The sequence below is a fragment of the Leptodactylus fuscus genome, unplaced genomic scaffold (genome assembly GCF_031893055.1).
Source record: "Leptodactylus fuscus isolate aLepFus1 unplaced genomic scaffold, aLepFus1.hap2 HAP2_SCAFFOLD_120, whole genome shotgun sequence".
In the NCBI taxonomy this organism is placed as follows: Eukaryota; Metazoa; Chordata; class Amphibia; order Anura; family Leptodactylidae; genus Leptodactylus; species Leptodactylus fuscus.
In genome coordinates this window covers 133,438-152,703 of record NW_027440033.1, presented here as the reverse complement: position 1 = coordinate 152,703, position 19,266 = coordinate 133,438, and the positions used below count along the sequence as shown (strand labels likewise).

The following is a 19,266-nucleotide window of genomic DNA, read 5'->3' as shown; positions in this document are numbered from 1 at the left end:
CTGCCTGACAGGAGCCTCCACGTCATCCCGTCTACCGCCACATGACGGATACAGGACGGTATATATGAGACTCACTTACAGGGGTCACAGATCAGATCATTTCTAGATATGCAGTATTGTAATTTTGGCGACCTGCCCCAATATCATGGCGATAAGCGAGGAAAGGGGCAATGAAAGCCAAATATAAAAGGCCATTAGAGACCGACTCAGCTCTGCTATATCTGCGCCTATTACATGTCGCAGGATAACAGCTGGAGGAGGAGGCGCCGTTATGTTGGGAGGAGCCTCCTGTGGTGCTGATCAGAAGACGCCATGTTCCCTGTAGATAAGACGCAGGTCGCTGTCTTTAGGGAGGGGTTAGAGTCTTGTGATCTTGTTGTACGGAGGATGAGAGTCGTCACATGTTGTGAGCCCCCGCTGTACGGCACACAATACTCTGCAGCGCAACATTCAGCAGGACTAAAAAATCTAAGAGATAAAAGTGGAAAAGCCTCCGCAGCTGTCTGTGCTGGTTTCTATGCAGAGCGCCCATGATGTATCGCTCACCAGAGGTGGAGAGGTGCACGTAGGTTCCAAGGGTCCAACACCAGATGTCTGAGGATCCCCCGCCCTACTGTCCTATGTAATTGTACATCATATGAGTGTATGGAGGGGGCTCAGCGTCTCCTGGTTACAGATCTCCTGTGAGGCACTGAAGCTTACTGGTTGCAATTTTTTTTTTTTTTTTTTTTTTTTTTTTTAGAAAAAACTTGAACAGTCCAAAGTATTTACAGATATAACTCTTATCTGGGCACTGCTGACCCCTGGTGCTGACCCCCAGGCAGTGTTCTCTTCACGCAAACCTCTTTGTGGCCCCTAGTGTCCTGGCTTTGCTCTTTTGTGGCCTCTGGTGTTATGGCTGTTCTTAGCTGTGGCCTCCACTATCCTTGTTGTGCTCCTTTTCTGTGCCCCTGATGTTGTGGCTCTTCTCACTCGTGGCCCCTGATGTTGTGGCTCTCCTCACTCGTGGCCCCTGATGTGGTGGCTCTTCTCACTCGTGGCCCCTGATGTTGTGGCTCTTCTCACTCGTGGCCCCTGATGTGGTGGCTCTTCTCACTCGTGGCCCCTGATGTTGTGGCTCTTCTCACTCGTGGCCCCTGATGTTGTGGCTCTCCTCACTCGTGGCCCCTGATGTTGTGGCTCTCCTCACTCGTGGCCCCTGATGTGGTGGCTCTTCTCACTCGTGGCCCCTGATGTGGTGGCTCTTCTCACTCGTGGCCCCTGATGTTGTGGCTCTCCCCACTCGTGGCCCCTGATGTGGTGGCTCTTCTCACAGTGGCCCCTGATGTTGTGGCTCTCCCCACTCGTGGCCCCTGATGTTGTGGCTCTTCTCACTCGTGGCCCCTGATGTTGTGGCTCTCCTCACTCGTGGCCCCTGATGTGGTGGCTCTTCTCACTCGTGGCACTTGATGTTGTGGCTCTCCCCACTCGTGGCCCCTGATGTGGTGGCTCTTCTCACAGTGGCCCCTGATGTTGTGGCTCTCCCCACTCGTGGCCCCTGATGTTGTGGCTCTTCTCACTCGTGGCCCCTGATGTTGTGGCTCTTCTCACTCGTGGCCCCTGATGTTGTGGCTCTCCTCACTCGTGGCCCCTGATGTGGTGGCTCTCCTCACTCGTGGCCCCTGATGTGGTGGCTCTTCTCACTCGTGGCCCCTGATGTTGTGGCTCTTCTCACTCGTGGCCCCTGATGTTGTGGCTCTCCTCACTCGTGGCCCCTGATGTGGTGGCTCTTCTCACAGTGGCCCCTGATGTTGTGGCTCTCCTCACTCGTGGCCCCTGATGTTGTGGCTCTTCTCACTTGTGGCCCCTGATGTTGTTTCATTTCTCAGGGTCTTGGTGATGCTGATTTGTCACCTTTGCATAGTGATTAGTTATTTGGGGTCCCCCGCCTCGCCTCCTGTGATTGGCCACATGCACACTTGGCATTCTTCTTCAGTCTTCGTGTCCATATTTACCTGCAGAATCTTGAAACAAACAGAAAATTAGATGTTTTTCCCCCGAACACCTTTCTGTCTATTAATCTAAATGTAATTTCCCTGCCTGCCCCGCGGCCAGCGCCGACTCCGCATAACAAACTACAATGCGCGCGTTCAGCTATTAATAATTCAGCGCAGCAGCTTAGCGCAACGCGCACCTTACATCTCCACCGCTCCTAACATCACATCGGAGGGAGAAACGGAAGGAAACGGAACGTGCGGCTGTTAACCCTTCACATAACAATCTGTGTAATACCGTATATATTATATACTCAGAGTATATACCGTATTATATCCCCATAGTACAGAGTATATACCGTATTATATCCCATAGTACAGAGTATATACTGTATTATATCCCATAGTACAGAGTATATACCGTATTATATCCCATAGTACAGAGTATATGCCATATTAGATCCTCACAGTTTGTTTCAGTGTGTCAGTGCAGGTAACAGGTATCAGTCAGGAGTCCAGGCCATTGTCTAGACTGGAGATCTTGAAGATGGTGAGGACCCCGCTGGGGGTGGGGCAGGAGATGTCACCCCCGTGTTGCCTGCTGGATATGTAGTTGTGTTCGGACTCTCATCCTCCTCCTCCTCTCTCTTCTCTTCCAGCCTGTGAGTGTAATGGACACGCCAGTATTTGTGAAATGCAGACGGGGAAATGTCACTGCACCACCAAAGGGATCAAAGGAGACCACTGCCAGCTGTGAGTACCCCATCATTGTGTGTCACCTCATCTCTGGGGGGCTTTACTATCCAGGACCCCCAATAATCAGTGTCATGTAAGTGTCTGACAGCGCCCCTTGTAGGCCCGGAGCCATTCACCAAAGACTCAACTTATAAATCTGCATTTATTGCATTGTCCCGCTCCAGTCACTTTTAGAGCTGCATTACAATTCTGCCTCCGTGCACCCTGGTACAGCACAATATATTATGTCATATAGTTGTGGGAAGAATATGCAAATCTGTCTTCCATGATGTAATTAGGGCCTCAGTGTTGCAGACCAATAGAGGGCGCTCCCTGGAATGTGCAAGCCTGTCTTCCCTGATGTAGTTAGGATGACAGAACTCCAGTGAAATAACCCAATAGCGGCTGCTCCCTTTAGCCTCAGGCCCGACCTCCCAAGAGGCCTTTGTTTAGCAGTGACGCTGGGATTGTTACCAGGTATAGTCTCTCAATCCAGGACGGCGGTTTCCATCTACTTGTATCTCATCAGCCCCATGTAGAGAGGACTAACCTGGTAGAGGAGAGAGGCTGAGACAGGGTTAAGGGGATATTGTCACTCCTTAGGGGGAGACCACCATATAGGTGTGGCAGCTAAAAAACATTGAAATAGCCGCTTCGGATGTGACTGGAGTATAAAAACTGATGTAGCATTTGAATTGTAAATGCAGATTTAGATGTAACTGAAGAATTGTAATGACAGCTCTAGGGGTGACTAGAGTACAAGGTAAGGTGTAATGCAGCTATAGATGTGACTAGAGTATAATACCTGATATAAGAGCAGGACTGTGAATGCAGCTCTGGATGGGATTAGAATATAGTACCTGATAGAATAGCAGCATTGAGAAGGCAGCTCTAGATGTGACTAGAGTATAGAACCTGATATAGGAGCAGCATTGAGAAGGCAGCTCTGGATGTGATTAGAGTATAGAACCTGATATAGGAGCAGAATTGTTAGCAGCTCTGGATGTGACTGGAGTATACGCCATGATGTATTAGCTATACATTGGCTGCACATTGTGTTGTGTGCTCGCAGCTTATGACATAACGTGTAAATTTGTGCGTCTCCCGCCATCGCCGGCAGTATCTACTAATGTCACCGACACAGGTGTGAACGCCGGGGTGGGGGCTCCGCTGGCTCTTCCCAGAAGGGTTAACATCATCCTCACACATTGGGGGGTTTCAGTGTTGTCACAGACAGTGCACGCTTTTAGGGTCTCGCCCCTCCCCCTCTGAGTGATATATAATTAATACGAAGAGACGACTTTTAACAATTTTTCTGGCTGTAGATTCCCCCCAGCAAGTGATATGTGGGCGAAAAAACACCCAAAAAAAAAAATGAAGTGCCAGAGCGATTCCGCTTAACGCTTTCCGGAACAGAGTTAAATCCCCCCTGGCCAGGAGCGGCGGCGGCGAGCGGAGGTAAAATTACTGCAATTAGTAATTCAGCCCTGAAGATGGCGAGACGCCGGAGGAGGTGACTTTTAAGAAGGTCGAATTATGCATGAAATCCTAGCACTCCCAAGAAACCTCAGTGAGCGTGCACGAAACCGCGCCAGAGAACGCCGCCACCGCCGCACAGAACCGGTAACAACAGGCAAGCTGATGCCACATAGCCTGAGATGGCTGATAACAGAAAGCAGTAAATAGTATCCGCCCCTCCCCCCCCCCGAGCTGGCACGCCGCGGCACCTCGCTACCGGGGGAGATGGAACGATTGATTCACCCAACTGAGCAGTTACCTGATAAGCAGCGATCGGCGCCGCCGCGCATTTATTAACACGTTCATGATAACTAAGGTGATGAACCTCGCAGGTTTTCTGCAGAGCGTCGGCTTTTTTTAGGTGTCGAGTCTGAACATGTCGCTAAATACGGTAATGAGCATGCGAGGAAAACAGCGTTACCCTTGGGAGCGGAGACGTGAGGGTGATGGTACCCTCCCAGCCTGCGGAGAGTGGGGGTCCTACTCCACCCTAATCTAGTCTGACACCCCTTCTGTGTGTATAGGTGCAGGGGAATCCAGATGAAAGCCCAGGTGGGAAATAACTGGGGGTCTTACTGGTGTAACGTAGGCCACTGGGGGGGTCCTGGGTCGGTGACCTCTCCCCCATGTTAGATTCTGGCTGTGGATCACTGAAGTCTCTTCATCTTCTGGATACAAAGTCTCAGAAGCCGTCAATCCAGAAGAAGCCAAAACTGAGCCCATCATGGCTGACAACAGAGAGACAATGGCAGAAGGAGACTCCTCCTAAGATTAGCGAGATTTACAAGACGTCTTATCCTTCTGGTTGTCACCCAGATTTCCTAAGAACATCCATGACTGATCTGGTTAGTGTGTGTGCTGTGCGGCGCCCACTCCAGCTCTGCTACATCTGCCTGGGGGCCTACCAAAGACATGTAAGAGCTAGGCCAGAACCTACAACATGACATCCACAAAACAGGTGAACGATCCCAGCTAGAGATCTGCCGTTCAGGACTCCAGGAAAGCTGATTGACAACCCTGCTCCCCACCCAGCTTTCCCGGCAACCCGTAGAAGTAGATTTGTTTGTCATTATAAATGTCTCATAGGTGCTGGAGAATTGGGGTCCGGTAATAGTGTTCATAGAGATCAATGGAGAAAAAAAAGTGCCCCCCCCGTGCTTCTGGGAGAGGCTCTGCAGCGCCATCTTGTGTCAGGTTTTATATCTTAGTCACATCCATCTCTTTTACTCCAGACACATCCAGAGCTGCATCAATAATGCTCCTAATTCATCATGTCTTCTACTCTAGTCACACCTACAGCTGTTCGTACACTGCTTGTATGATGTCATGTGGTAGGGGGGAGGGGCTGCGGTTCCCTGGCAGGTGTCACTATTCGTTTTCCCATAGGTGTGCAGCTCAGCCTATCCATAGGGGGCGCTCTATAAAGGTTTGGTGGCAGTGGCGCGGTTATTACTCGCATTATCACCTGAGCCAATATTTTTCTCTTGGAGAGCGGGTTTGTTTTAGTCGGGCCGGAGGTAATTAGTGCGCGGCGGGGCTCGCGCTCTAAAGCTCATCAGCATAAACCTGTCACCGTCTCGCGGTCGTCAGAGGTGCGAATATTAACGTTTTATTTACAGAGCGTAGCGCAGGTGTGCGGTTAATGCTCCCCGCAATAACAGCCTCATCCTGAAGCCGCAGATTTATTTCATTCACTTCTCCATTTCCGAGCGTTTAATTACCCAGCGAGACGCCGTCGGCGCTCCTTTACAGGCTGCCCCTCCCCCTCCGGACTGAGAGCCGCTATACTGCACGCACTTGACGTACGGGGGCTGACACGGCGCGCTCTCCGCTGCACGCCGGCGCTCTAACTCTTCTCTATGTTTGTGTTTTTCTTGTAAATGATCAAGCGTCTAATCAGCAGATAAAATCCTCTAATGGCGCCGACGCTTGCCGCATCATCCGACCGCTTTACGTTATTGCGTATATCACTGCTATTCCGGGAGAACACTAATGTTTACTTACTGTTTAATAAGGAGAAAATAAAGACGGGTCAGAGAAGGTTCACAGGTAAAACTGTGGGCGCAGCGCAAATCCCAGAAACCGCCAAGAATCTTCCAGTATGTCCGAGGTGATCCGAGTCACAGCTGATAGGTCGGTGTTAGCGAGTAGTTGCATGGGCAGTATACTGTAGGGGGCAGTATTAGGAGTCACAATTAGAGCTGCCTTCACAACTATGCCATTCCACAGGCTTTTATACTCAAGTTGCCTCCAGAGCTGCATTCATCATTGTGTTGCTTCATTAATATCTCTGAGGCTGCCCCATGTTGGTTCAGGGTGTGTAAAGAGCGCTACAGATCGGCTATAGACCTGGCGTTGTGCAGACACCTTATGTAAGAAGATCTTCTCTACATCCCCCACAATGCAATGCAGCAGAGAACAAATTAAGAGGTGTGGACGCCAGCACAGTGGTGACTACAGCTTTAAGTGTGACTGGAGTATTACACATGATGTAATAGCTGTGGATATGACTGGAAGACGAAACCTGATGTAACGATAGAATTGTGAGTGCAGCTTTGGATGTGACTAGAGAATATACTTCTACTATAACAGAAATACAGCTCTGGATCAGGAGAGATCATTTGTAACATTAACCTTTATTATGTCATCTTATGCTCCCGTTGCATCCAGAGCTCCTCGTCATGCAGGCTCCTAAGGGCTAGTTCACACGGGGCTGATTCAGCCGCGGTGTCCGCCTCACGACAACATCCTCCGGACTTCATTCAGGCCTAATCCGGAGCGGAAAGCCGTGACTGGATGCCGTGCACTGCACCAGCACCCCAATGTGGCAGCCATGATGGAATGTGCCCACGCAGAATCCCCACGTGAACTAGCCCTAAGGCCACTGACCGTTTGCTACAATGTATCAGTCTGGAATCCAGGCTATTTAGCTGACAGAGCATTGTCTAGACTGGATACAATTGTAACAAACCCTCAGCTGAGGACAGGACAAGTTATGGGGATATTTCCTCCTCCTCCTCTGTTGGCAAGCAGTGATCTTAACCTCTATTAAATAAAGTTGTGGAAATTGGTTAAACTTTATTTTATATAAGGAAGGACGACATGTCTGGTTGGAAAAGGGTTAAGTCCTTCCTTGGAACGGATCAGGCTGAGCGCATCGCTCCATATATCCAGTGTACGGACAGTCCTGGTGGCTCTGGTATCTAATCTCCCCGCGAGCAGCTGTCCGCCCCGCGTAATTCTTGCCTTCCTGTTACTATACCTCCGCCGCGCCGCGCTGCCGTATTTCTCGGAGTGAAGGGCAGGTCGTATATCGGGGAGATTGATACACCAGATATTTACGAGGCTCCTTTTATCTGGAAGTTGCAGGAATTGTGCGCGGTCTTCTTCCTCTGCCACTGTCCTGACCACGCTGATATTTCGTCTTCTCCCGAGCAATTATGAAAAGCCAATTATAAAGACCTTAAATTCTCAAACATCACTGAGGAACCAGGTGGGGCCAAATAGCCGTGTGACATCGCCGCCACATGGAGTTCAATCCAAGACATGGGCCGCACGTACGACGTATCGGCTTCAGCTCGGCTACATGGTGTGAACTGTGCAGTAGTGGGAGGTGGAGCTGTAGGGGCAACAGGTGATAGATGGGGCGCTGTCACCAGGGATGTTGGGGTGGTGATTGATGACTCCTCCCCCTTGTCATCATGTCACCGGTGACAAACTCATTGCCTGTGGCTTGTTAATTATCCTAATAAATGAGTTTGGATCAGTCACTGTCACTGCCGGGATCTGGATTATGGGGAAGAGGCAATAACGTCACAAGACGACTTCTAGAACCATTGCAGACTGCCTCCGATAGGAATGGCTGATAACAGGGGACAATAGCATATACTAAAGAACAGATCCGTATTAGTACAGGAGTGAAGGCGCCTCCCGGTGCTGATTTCTCTTTGATTTCTTCTACAGATGTGATTCCGAAAACCGTTACTTGGGGAACCCGCTGCGAGGAACCTGCTACTGTAAGTATGAGCATATGGTGGTATAAACCAAGCAGAGGGGAGGGGGGTCTACATTATTACCAGGACTGTGGCTCCTGTCAGGAGGGTTCCCAGGTCTGAACCTCCTCACTACCCTCCCCTAATACTCACAGGCTCTGTCACCCAGCTTTCCACAGGCCCTGAATGTCATATGGTGATACCCTTGCTGCGTGTCTCTTTTCTCTCTAACTCGCCCTGCTTTCCCAGAGCCAAATATGTCATAAGAGACGATTCCACCTGTACTTGCCGTTTCTTCTTACAATGCAGATCTTGTAGTTTCACTTCCTGACTGTGGTCACTAGGGGGCAGTCTGGTCCTTTCTGGACAGAACTTGTAAGTTTCAGAAGATCAGAACTTTTCTTCTTCAGTCGTTTAGCTGGAACCAGCGCATGAAATCCTGTTGCCAAAAGCAAAGCAATATACTGAATCCTTGCACCATCTAATAATCCGCCGCAGCCTCTAGAGATGCTCTGCTGCCTCCTGACGCCCTCCCAGAGTCTTCCTCACTTCTTTATCTGCTGTAGAGACCAGAGCGCTGGTTACCGGGCACATGATAATGTGTTTCCCACTGCCACTCACCAGATACAATAGTACTATAAGGAGCAGTAGGAAAGATACAATGTAACAGAGGAAGGACAACAATGATACATTATAAGAGGAGCTGTAGTAACGATACAATGTAACAGGAGCAGTAATAGTGATAATGATACAATGTAACAGGAAGGACAACAATGATACATTATAAGAGGAGCTGTAGTAACGATACAGTGTCACATGGAGCAGTAATAGTGATAATGATACAATGTAACAGAGGAAGGACAACAATGATACATTGTAAGAGGAGCTGTAGTAACGATACAATGTAACAGGAGCAGTAATAGTGATAATGATACAATGTAACAGGAAGGACAACAATGATACATTATAAGAGGAGCTGTAGTAACGATACAGTGTCACATGGAGCAGTAATAGTGATAATGATACAATGTAACAGAGGAAGGACAACAATGATACATTGTAAGAGGAGCTGTAGTAACGATACAATGTAACAGGAGCAGTAATAGTGATAATGATATAATGTAACAGAGGAAGGACAACAATGATACATTATAAGAGGAGCTGTAGTAACGATACAGTGTCACATGGAGCAGTAATAGTGATAATGATACAATGTAACAGGAAGGACAACAATGATACATTATAAGAGGAGCTGTAGTAACGATACAGTGTCACATGGAGCAGTAATAGTGATAATGATACAATGTAACAGAGGAAGGACAACAATGATACATTGTAAGAGGAGCTGTAGTAACGATACAATGTAACAGGAGCAGTAATAGTGATAATGATATAATGTAACAGAGGAAGGACAACAATGATACATTATAAGAGGAGCTGTAGTAACGATACAGTGTCACATGGAGCAGTAATAGTGATAATGATACAATGTAACAGAGGAAGGACAACAATGATACATTGTAAGAGGAGCTGTAGTAACGATACAGTGTCACAAGGAGCAGTAATAGTGATAATGATACAATGTAACAGAGGAAGGACAACAATGATACATTATAAGAGGAGCTGTAGTAACGATACAGTGTCACATGGAGCAGTAATAGTGATAATGATACAATGTAACAGAGGAACGATAACAACGATACCATGTAACAGGAGCTGTAATAGTGATAACAATGATACAATGTAATAGAGGAGCGATGTAACAAGAGGAGGATTGATTGTACAATGTAACCAAAGAGCATTAATAACTATACAATGTAGCAGAAGAGCAATAAACCTCATGTGCTTTACAATAGTCATAAATAAATTGTTCCATATAAATTTACAATGCAGTCCTGAATGTGACTGGAGCATAAGACAACAGAACAGTAAATGCAGCTCTGGTTATTACTGGAGTCATAGTATACAGTATGAATAGTGAATGCAGTGGAGCATAGGACATGATGTAACAGCAAAATAACACATGTAGCTCTAGATGTTACTGCAGCCAAAGACTGATGAAAGATTAAAATCGTATGTGCAGTTGTGTCTGTGACTAGAGTATAAGAGCAGGAGCAGAATAGTGATTGCAGCTTTGGCTGTTACAGGTTAAAATGTAGTGCTGTACATGGCGTCCATCCTCTGCTGACTCCTCGTAAATGTTGCGTGTCCCTCTATGAGGAGAAGGATGGGATGTGTCAGGCTAATGGTGCCCGATGTGACACAAGCCAGATGTGCTGTGTGGAATGTGAGGGCAGCGGATTATCCCACTCAACACAGTAATGAGTGACAGGCAGCAAACCTCCCGCCGCCACATCCCCGCCATGTGAGGACAGTGACATTATAAAGAATAAGTTGCCTTTGTGATAAGAGACAAGAAACCGACTGTGAGAGCAAATACAGAACATATCAGACCGCTGCCGCCGGAGCGAGCGCAGAACAGCATAGAGGGCCAGGCGTCTGAATATCAGCAGATTATATCAGAACTGAAGAGTTATAAGAGGGACGGATGATATCATTCACACAGCCTACCCCTGGAAGTGCTGATAACAGATAGTAATAGATTGTATTCTCCTGTCCTACAGTCAGCCTCTCCTGACATGGCTGATAACAGATAGTAATAGATTGTATTCCCCTGTCCTACAGTCGGCCTCTCCTCTCCTGACCTGGCTGATAACAGATAGTAATAGATTGTATTCTCCTGTCCTACAGTCGGCCTCTCCTCTCCTGACATGGCTGATAACAGATAGTAATAGATTGTATTCTCCTGTCCTACAGTCAGCCTCTCCTGACATGGCTGATAACAGATAGTAATAGATTGTATTCCCCTGTCCTACAGTCGGCCTCTCCTCTCCTGACATGGCTGATAACAGATAATAATAGATTGTATTCTCCTGTCCTACAGTCGGCCTCTCCTCCCCTGACATGGCTGATAACAGATAGTAATAGATTGTATTCTCCTGTCCTACAGTCGGCCTCTCCTCTCCTGACATGGCTGATAACAGATAGTAATAGATTGTATTCTCCTGTCCTACAGTCGGCCTCTCCTCTCCTGACCTGGCTGATAACAGATAGTAATAGATTGTATTCTCCTGTCCTACAGTCGGCCTCTCCTCCCCTGACATGGCTGATAACAGATAGTAATAGATTGTATTCTCCTGTCCTACAGTCGGCCTCTCCTCTCCTGACATGGCTGATAACAGATAGTAATAGATTGTATTCCCCTGTCCTACAGTCGGCCTCTCCTCTCCTGACATGGCTGATAACAGATAGTAATAGATTGTATTCTCCTGTCCTACAGTCAGCCTCTCCTGACATGGCTGATAACAGATAGTAATAGATTGTATTCCCCTGTCCTACAGTCGGCCTCTCCTCTCCTGACATGGCTGATAACAGATAGTAATAGATTGTATTCTCCTGTCCTACAGTCGGCCTCTCCTGACATGGCTGATAACAGATAGTAATAGATTGTATTCCCCTGTCCTACAGTCGGCCTCTCCTCTCCTGACATGGCTGATAACAGATAGTAATAGATTGTATTCTCCTGTCCTACAGTCGGCCTCTCCTCTCCTGACATGGCTGATAACAGATAGTAATAGATTGTATTCTCCTGTCCTACAGTCGGCCTCTCCTCTCCTGACATGGCTGATAACAGATAGTAATAGATTGTATTCCCCTGTCCTACAGTCGGCCTCTCCTCTCCTGACATGGCTGATAACAGATAGTAATAGATTGTATTCTCCTGTCCTACAGTCGGCCTCTCCCCTCCTGACATGGCTGATAACAGATAGTAATAGATTGTATTCCCCTGTCCTACAGTCGGCCTCTCCTCTCCTGACATGGCTGATAACAGATAGTAATAGATTGTATTCTCCTGTCCTACAGTCGGCCTCTCCTCTCCTGACATGGCTGATAACAGATAGTAATAGATTGTATTCTCCTGTCCTACAGTCGGCCTCTCCCCTCCTGACATGGCTGATAACAGATAGTAATAGATTGTATTCCCCTGTCCTACAGTCGGCCTCTCCCTAGTATGACATGGCTGATAACAGATAGTAATAGATTGTATTCCCCTGTCCTACAGTCGGCCTCTCCTCTCCTGACATGGCTGATAACAGATAGTAATAGATTGTATTCTCCTGTCCTACAGTCGGCCTCTCCCCTCCTGACATGGCTGATAACAGATAGTAATAGATTGTATTCTCCTGTCCTACAGTCGGCCTCTCCCCTCCTGACATGGCTGATAACAGATAGTAATAGATTGTATTCCCCTGTCCTACACTTGGCCTGTCCTCTCCTGACATGGCTGATAACAGATAGTAATAGATTGTATTCTCCTGTCCTACAGTCGGCCTCTCCCCTCCTGACATGGCTGATAACAGATAGTAATAGATTGTATTCCCCTGTCCTACACTTGGCCTGTCCTCTCCTGACATGGCTGATAACAGATAGTAATAGATTGTATTCTCCTGTCCTACAGTCGGCCTCTCCTGACATGGCTGATAACAGATAGTAATAGATTGTATTCCCCTGTCCTACAGTCGGCCTCTCCTCTCCTGACATGGCTGATAACAGATAGTAATAGATTGTATTCTCCTGTCCTACAGTCGGCCTCTCCTGACATGGCTGATAACAGATAGTAATAGATTGTATTCCCCTGTCCTACAGTCGGCCTCTCCTCTCCTGACATGGCTGATAACAGATAGTAATAGATTGTATTCCCCTGTCCTACAGTCGGCCTCTCCTCTCCTGACATGGCTGATAACAGATAGTAATAGATTGTATTCTCCTGTCCTACAGTCGGCCTCTCCTCTCCTGACATGGCTGATAACAGATAATAATAGATTGTATTCTCCTGTCCTACAGTCGGCCTCTCCTCCCCTGACATGGCTGATAACAGATAGTAATAGATTTTATTCCCCTGTCCTACAATCGGCCTCTCCTCTCCTGACATGGCTGATAACAGATAGTAATAGATTGTATTCCCCTGTCCTACAGTCTGCCTCTCCCCTCCTGACATGGCTGATAACAGATAGTAATAGATTGTATTCTCCTGTCCTACAGTCGGCCTCTCCTCTCCTGACATGGCTGATAACAGATAGTAATAGATTGTATTCTCCTGTCCTACAGTCGGCCTCTCCTCTCCTGACATGGCTGATAACAGATAGTAATAGATTGTATTCCCCTGTCCTACAGTCGGCCTCTCCTGACATGGCTGATAACAGATAGTAATAGATTGTATTCCCCTGTCCTACAGTCATTGTCATGTATGTGTCACGCGTGTCCTGTGTTTTCTCTGTAGACAGCCTCCTTATTGACTATCAGTTCACCTTCAGCCTTATCCAGGACGATGATCGTCACCACACGGCCATCAACTTCATCGCCAACCCTGAGCAGGTGAGCCGCCTCCACGGTCACATCTTGTCTTCTTCGGTAGTCGTCCGTCTTCTCCTGCGATACATCTGTGCCTGTTATCACTAGCGATAATTAGTCACCCGCAGATGGTCACGGCCGGATCTGACTGATGACAGGACGGCAGTGACCCCGCAGTAAATGCAGATTATCTCATTACTCAAACTATTTGTATAAGTTTGGTTTGTTTTTGGAGAAGTTGGGTGACATTGTGTGTGGTCTCCATTCCCCCCCATAGCCGCCTGTGATGTCACTGTATACCTGTGCTGGGTGACTGCAGTGTTACTTACTCTACAGCTGCGCTTACACTTCCATTTGTTGCTTTTGGGAACAGACACCCCTTTAATGCTATGGCTATGGGGAGGGGGGGGGGGGGGAAGATTTCCTGACATCAGAGGCTGTAGACGAATGCCAATATCCAGAACTCTGCCTGCACAGACACTAAGAAGCAGGGGGTGCTGGGAGATTTCAGCTCTGTGCTGCAGCCTTGTAATTCTGACACGACTAGTTCTGTCCTGTAGCGGCGCTCAGTGTCAGTAAGCTGCAGAGACAGCCGCCCAGAGCTTGCTGGTTATAATCTTTACTCTTTTGCTTTTTTTTTTTTTTTTTTTTTTTTACAGTCAAATAAGAATTTGGACATTTCTATTAATGCGTCCAACAATTTCAACCTTAACATCACCTGGTCTATTGGATCTACAGGTAAGATGTCTTCTCGGGGTCAGGAACATCCTCCCTCCTTCCTTTTCCATCCTAGCCTTCCCTTCTTTCCGTATTTCTTCCTGTTCCTTTCCTTTCCCTGCTTTTTTCTTCACTTCCCTCTTTGTTCCGGTTTTTCCTCTCTTTTCTCCTATTTCTTTACTTCAGTCTTCTTTCTTCTTCTTCTTTAGTTCTTTTCCTCTTCCTCCCTCACTTCTCTCCTCTTGCCACTGCTTCATGCTCTTTCCCAACACTCTGCTTTACCCCCACTTCTTTTCTGCCCCCTTCATCTTCCCCCTCTGTCCCCTCTTCCTCCCCCCTCTCCTCTCCTTACCCCACTACCCCTCTTCTGCCCCCTCCTCCTCCTCACTCCCCTCCTCTTACCCCACTACCCCTCTTCTGCCCCCTCCTCCTCCTCACTCCCCTCCTCTTACCCCACTACCCCTCTTCTGCCCCTTCTCCTCCTCACTCCCCTCCTTTTACCCCACTACCCCTCTTCTGCCCCCTCCTCCTCCTCACTCCCCTCCTCTTACCCCACTACCCCTCTTCTGCCCCCTCCTCCTCCTCACTCCCCTCCTCTTACCCCACTACCCCTCTTCTGCCCCTTCTCCTCCTCACTCCCCTCCTCTTACCCCACTACCCCTCTTCTGCCCCCTCCTCCTCCTCACTCCCCTCCTCTTACCCCACTACCCCTCTTCTGCCCCTTCTCCTCCTCACTCCCCTCCTCTTACCCCACTACCCCTCTTCTGCCCCCTCCTCCTCCTCACTCCCCTCCTCTTACCCCACTACCCCTCCTCTGCCCCCTCCTCCTCCTCACTCCCCTCCTCTTACCCCACTACCCCTCTTCTGCCCCCTCCTCCTCCTCACTCCCCTCCTCTTACCCCACTACCCCTCCTCCTCCTCACTCCCCTCCTCTTACCCAACTACCCCTCTTCTGCCCCCTCCTCCTCCTCACTCCCCTCCTCTTACCCCACTACCCCTCTTCTGCCCCTCCTCCTCCTCACTCCCCTCCTCTTACCCCACTACCCCATCTCTGCCCCCTCCTCCTCCTCACTCCCCTCCTCTTACCCCACTACCCCTCTTCTGCCCCCTCCTCCTCACTCCCCTCCTCTTACCCCACTACCCCTCTTCTGCCCCCTCCTCCTCCTCACTCCCCTCCTCTTACCCCACTACCCCTCTTCTGCCCCCTCCTCCTCCTCACTCCCCTCCTCTTACCCCACTACCCCTCTTCTACCCCCTCCTCCTCACTCCCCTCCTCTTACCCCGCTACCCCTCTTCTGCCCTTCTCCTCCTCACTCCCCTCCTCTTACCCCACTACCCCTCTTCTGCCCCTTCTCCTCCTCACTCCCCTCCTCTTACCCCACTACCCCTCTTCTGCCCCTCCTCCTCCTCACTCCCCTCCTCTTACCCCACTACCCCTCTTCTGCCCCCTCCTCCTCCTCACTCCCCTCCTCTTACCCCACTACCCCTCTTCTGCCCCCTCCTCCTCCTCACTCCCCTCCTCTTACCCCACTACCCCTCTTCTGCCCCCTCCTCCTCCTCACTCCCCTCCTCTTACCCCACTACCCCTCCTCTGCCCCCTCCTCCTCCTCACTCCCCTCCTCTTACCCCACTACCCCTTTTCTGCCCCCTCCTCCTCCTCACTCCCCTCCTCTTACCCCACTACCCCTCCTCTGCCCCCTCCTCCTCCTCACTCCCCTCCTCTTACCCCACTACCCCTCTTCTGCCCCCTCCTCCTCCTCACTCCCCTCCTCTTACCCCACTACCCCTCTTCTGCCCCCTCCTCCTCCTCACTCCCCTCCTCTTACCCCACTACCCCTCCTCTGCCCCCTCCTCCTCCTCACTCCCCTCCTCTTACCCCACTACCCCTCCTCTGCCCCCTCCTCCTCCTCACTCCCCTCCTCTTACCCCACTACCCCTCCTCTGCCCCCTCCTCTGCCCCCTCCTCCTCCTCACTCCCCTCTTCTGCCCCCTCCTCCTCCTCACTCCCCTCTTCTGCCCCCTCCTCCTCACTCCCCTCCTCTTACCCCACTACCCCTCCTCTGCCCCCTCCTCTGCCCCCTCCTCCTCCTCACTCCCCTCTTCTGCCCCCTCTTCCTCACTCCCCTCCTCTTACCCCACTACCCCTCTTCTGCCCCCTCCTCCTCCTCACTCCCCTCCTCTTACCCCACTACCCCTCTTCTGCCCCCTCCTCCTCCTCACTCCCCTCCTCTTACCCCACTACCCCTCTTCTGCCCCCTCTTCCTCACTCCCCTCCTCTTACCCCACTACCCCTCTTCTGCCCCCTCCTCCTCCTCACTCCCCTCCTCTTACCCCACTACCCCTCTTCTGCCCCCTCCTCCTCCTCACTCCCCTCCTCTTACCCCACTACCACTCTTCTGCCCCCTCTTCTGCCCCTCCTCCTCCTCACTCCCCTCCTCTTACCCCACTACCCCTCTTCTGCCCCCTCCTCCTCCTCACTCCCCTCCTCTTACCCCACTACCACTCTTCTGCCCCCTCTTCTGCCCCTTCTCCTCCTCACTCCCCTCCTCTTACCCCACTACCCCTCCTCTGCCCCCTCCTCCTCCTCCTCACTCCCCTCCTCTTACCCCACTACCCCTCCTCTGCCCCCTCCTCTGCCCCCTCCTCCTCCTCACTCCCCTCTTCTGCCCCCTCCTCCTCACTCCCCTCCTCTTACCCCACTACCCCTCCTCTGTCCCCTCCTCTGCCCCCTCCTCCTCACTCCCCTCCTCTTACCCCACTACCCCTCTTCTGCCCCCTCCTCCTCCTCACTCCCCTCCTCTTACCCCACTACCCCTCTTCTGCCCCCTCCTCCTCCTCACTCCCCTCCTCTTACCCCACTACCCCTCTTCTGCCCCCTCCTCCTCCTCACTCCCCTCCTCTTACCCCACTACCCCTCTTCTGCCCCCTCCTCCTCCTCACTCCCCTCCTCTTACCCCACTACCCCTCTTCTGCCCCCTCCTCCTCCTCACTCCCCTCCTCTTACCCCACTACCCCTCCTCTGCCCCCTCCTCCTCCTCACTCCCCTCCTCTTACCCCACTACCCCTTTTCTGCCCCCTCCTCCTCCTCACTCCCCTCCTCTTACCCCACTACCCCTCCTCTGCCCCCTCCTCTGCCCCCTCCTCCTCACTCCCCTCCTCTTACCCCACTACCCCTCTTCTGCCCCCTCCTCCTCCTCACTCCCCTCCTCTTACCCCACTACCCCTCTTCTGCCCCCTCCTCCTCCTCACTCCCCTCCTCTTACCCCACTACCCCTCTTCTGCCCCCTCCTCCTCCTCACTCCCCTCCTCTTACCCCACTACCCCTCTTCTGCCCCCTCCTCCTCCTCACTCCCCTCCTCTTACCCCACTACCCCTCTTCTGCCCCCTCCTCCTCCTCACTCCCCTCCTCTTACCCCACTACCCCTCCTCTGCCCCCTCCTCCTCCTCACTCCCCTCCTCTTACCCCACTACCCCTTTTCTGCCCCCTCCTCCTCCTCACTCCCCTCCTCTTACCCCACTACCCCTCCTCTGTCCCCTCCTCTGCCCCCTCCTCCTCACTCCCCTCCTCTTACCCCACTACCCCTCTTCTGCCCCCTCCTCCTCCTCACTCCCCTCCTCTTACCCCACTACCCCTCTTCTGCCCCCTCCTCCTCCTCACTCCCCTCCTCTTACCCCACTACCCCTCTTCTGCCCCCTCCTCCTCCTCACTCCCCTCCTCTTACCCCACTACCCCTCTTCTGCCCCCTCCTCCTCCTCACTCCCCTCCTCTTACCCCACTACCCCTCTTCTGCCCCTCCTCCTCCTCACTCCCCTCCTCTTACCCCACTACCCCTCCTCTGCCCCCTCCTCCTCCTCACTCCCCTCCTCTTACCCCACTACCCCTTTTCTGCCCCCTCCTCCTCCTCACTCCCCTCCTCTTACCCCACTACCCCTCCTCTGCCCCCTCCTCCTCCTCACTCCCCTCCTCTTACCCCACTACCCCTCCTCTGCCCCCTCCTCCTCCTCACTCCCCTCCTCTTACCCCACTACCCCTCTTCTGCCCCCTCCTCCTCCTCACTCCCCTCCTCTTACCCCACTACCCCTCTTCTGCCCCCTCCTCCTCCTCACTCCCCTCCTCTTACCCCACTACCCCTCCTCTGCCCCCTCCTCCTCCTCACTCCCCTCCTCTTACCCCACTACCCCTCCTCTGCCCCCTCCTCCTCCTCACTCCCCTCCTCTTACCCCACTACCCCTCCTCTGCCCCCTCCTCCTCCTCACTCCCCTCCTCTTACCCCACTACCCCTCCTCTGCCCCCTCCTCTGCCCCCTCCTCCTCCTCACTCCCCTCTTCTGCCCCCTCCTCCTCACTCCCCTCCTCTTACCCCACTACCCCTCTTCTGCCCCCTCCTCCTCCTCACTCCCCTCCTCTTACCCCACTACCCCTCTTCTGCCCCCTCCTCCTCACTCCCCTCCTCTTACCCCACTACCCCTCCTCTGCCCCCTCCTCCTCCTCACTCCCCTCTTCTGCCCCCTCTTCCTCACTCCCCTCCTCTTACCCCACTACCCCTCTTCTGCCCCCTCCTCCTCCTCACTCCCCTCCTCTTACCCCACTACCCCTCTTCTGCCCCCTCCTCCTCCTCACTCCCCTCCTCTTACCCCACTACCCCTCTTCTGCCCCCTCTTCCTCACTCCCCTCCTCTTACCCCACTACCCCTCTTCTGCCCCCTCCTCCTCCTCACTCCCCTCCTCTTACCCCACTACCCCTCTTCTGCCCCCTCCTCCTCCTCACTCCCCTCCTCTTACCCCACTAGCACTCTTCTGCCCCCTCTTCTGCCCCTCCTCCTCCTCACTCCCCTCCTCTTACCCCACTACCCCTCCTCTGCCCCCTCCTCTGCCCCCTCCTCCTCCTCACTCCCCTCTTCTGCCCCTTCTCCTCCTCAC

The 19,266-nt window shown here is 51.6% G+C and overlaps 1 protein-coding gene across 1 annotated transcript in view; it reads left to right on the top strand.

Annotated features, from left to right (window-relative positions):
- Positions 1-19,266, top strand: part of LOC142186809 (attractin-like protein 1) — a gene marked incomplete at its 5' end in the record, with an annotated part of 174,907 nt that overhangs the window by 111,417 nt on the left and 44,224 nt on the right. The window contains 4 exons of the mRNA XM_075261373.1: positions 2,633-2,726; positions 8,190-8,242; positions 13,560-13,654; positions 14,290-14,368. Of these exons, the coding sequence (XP_075117474.1) occupies positions 2,633-2,726; positions 8,190-8,242; positions 13,560-13,654; positions 14,290-14,368 (321 nt within the window). The remainder of the gene's footprint in view (positions 1-2,632; positions 2,727-8,189; positions 8,243-13,559; positions 13,655-14,289; positions 14,369-19,266) is intronic.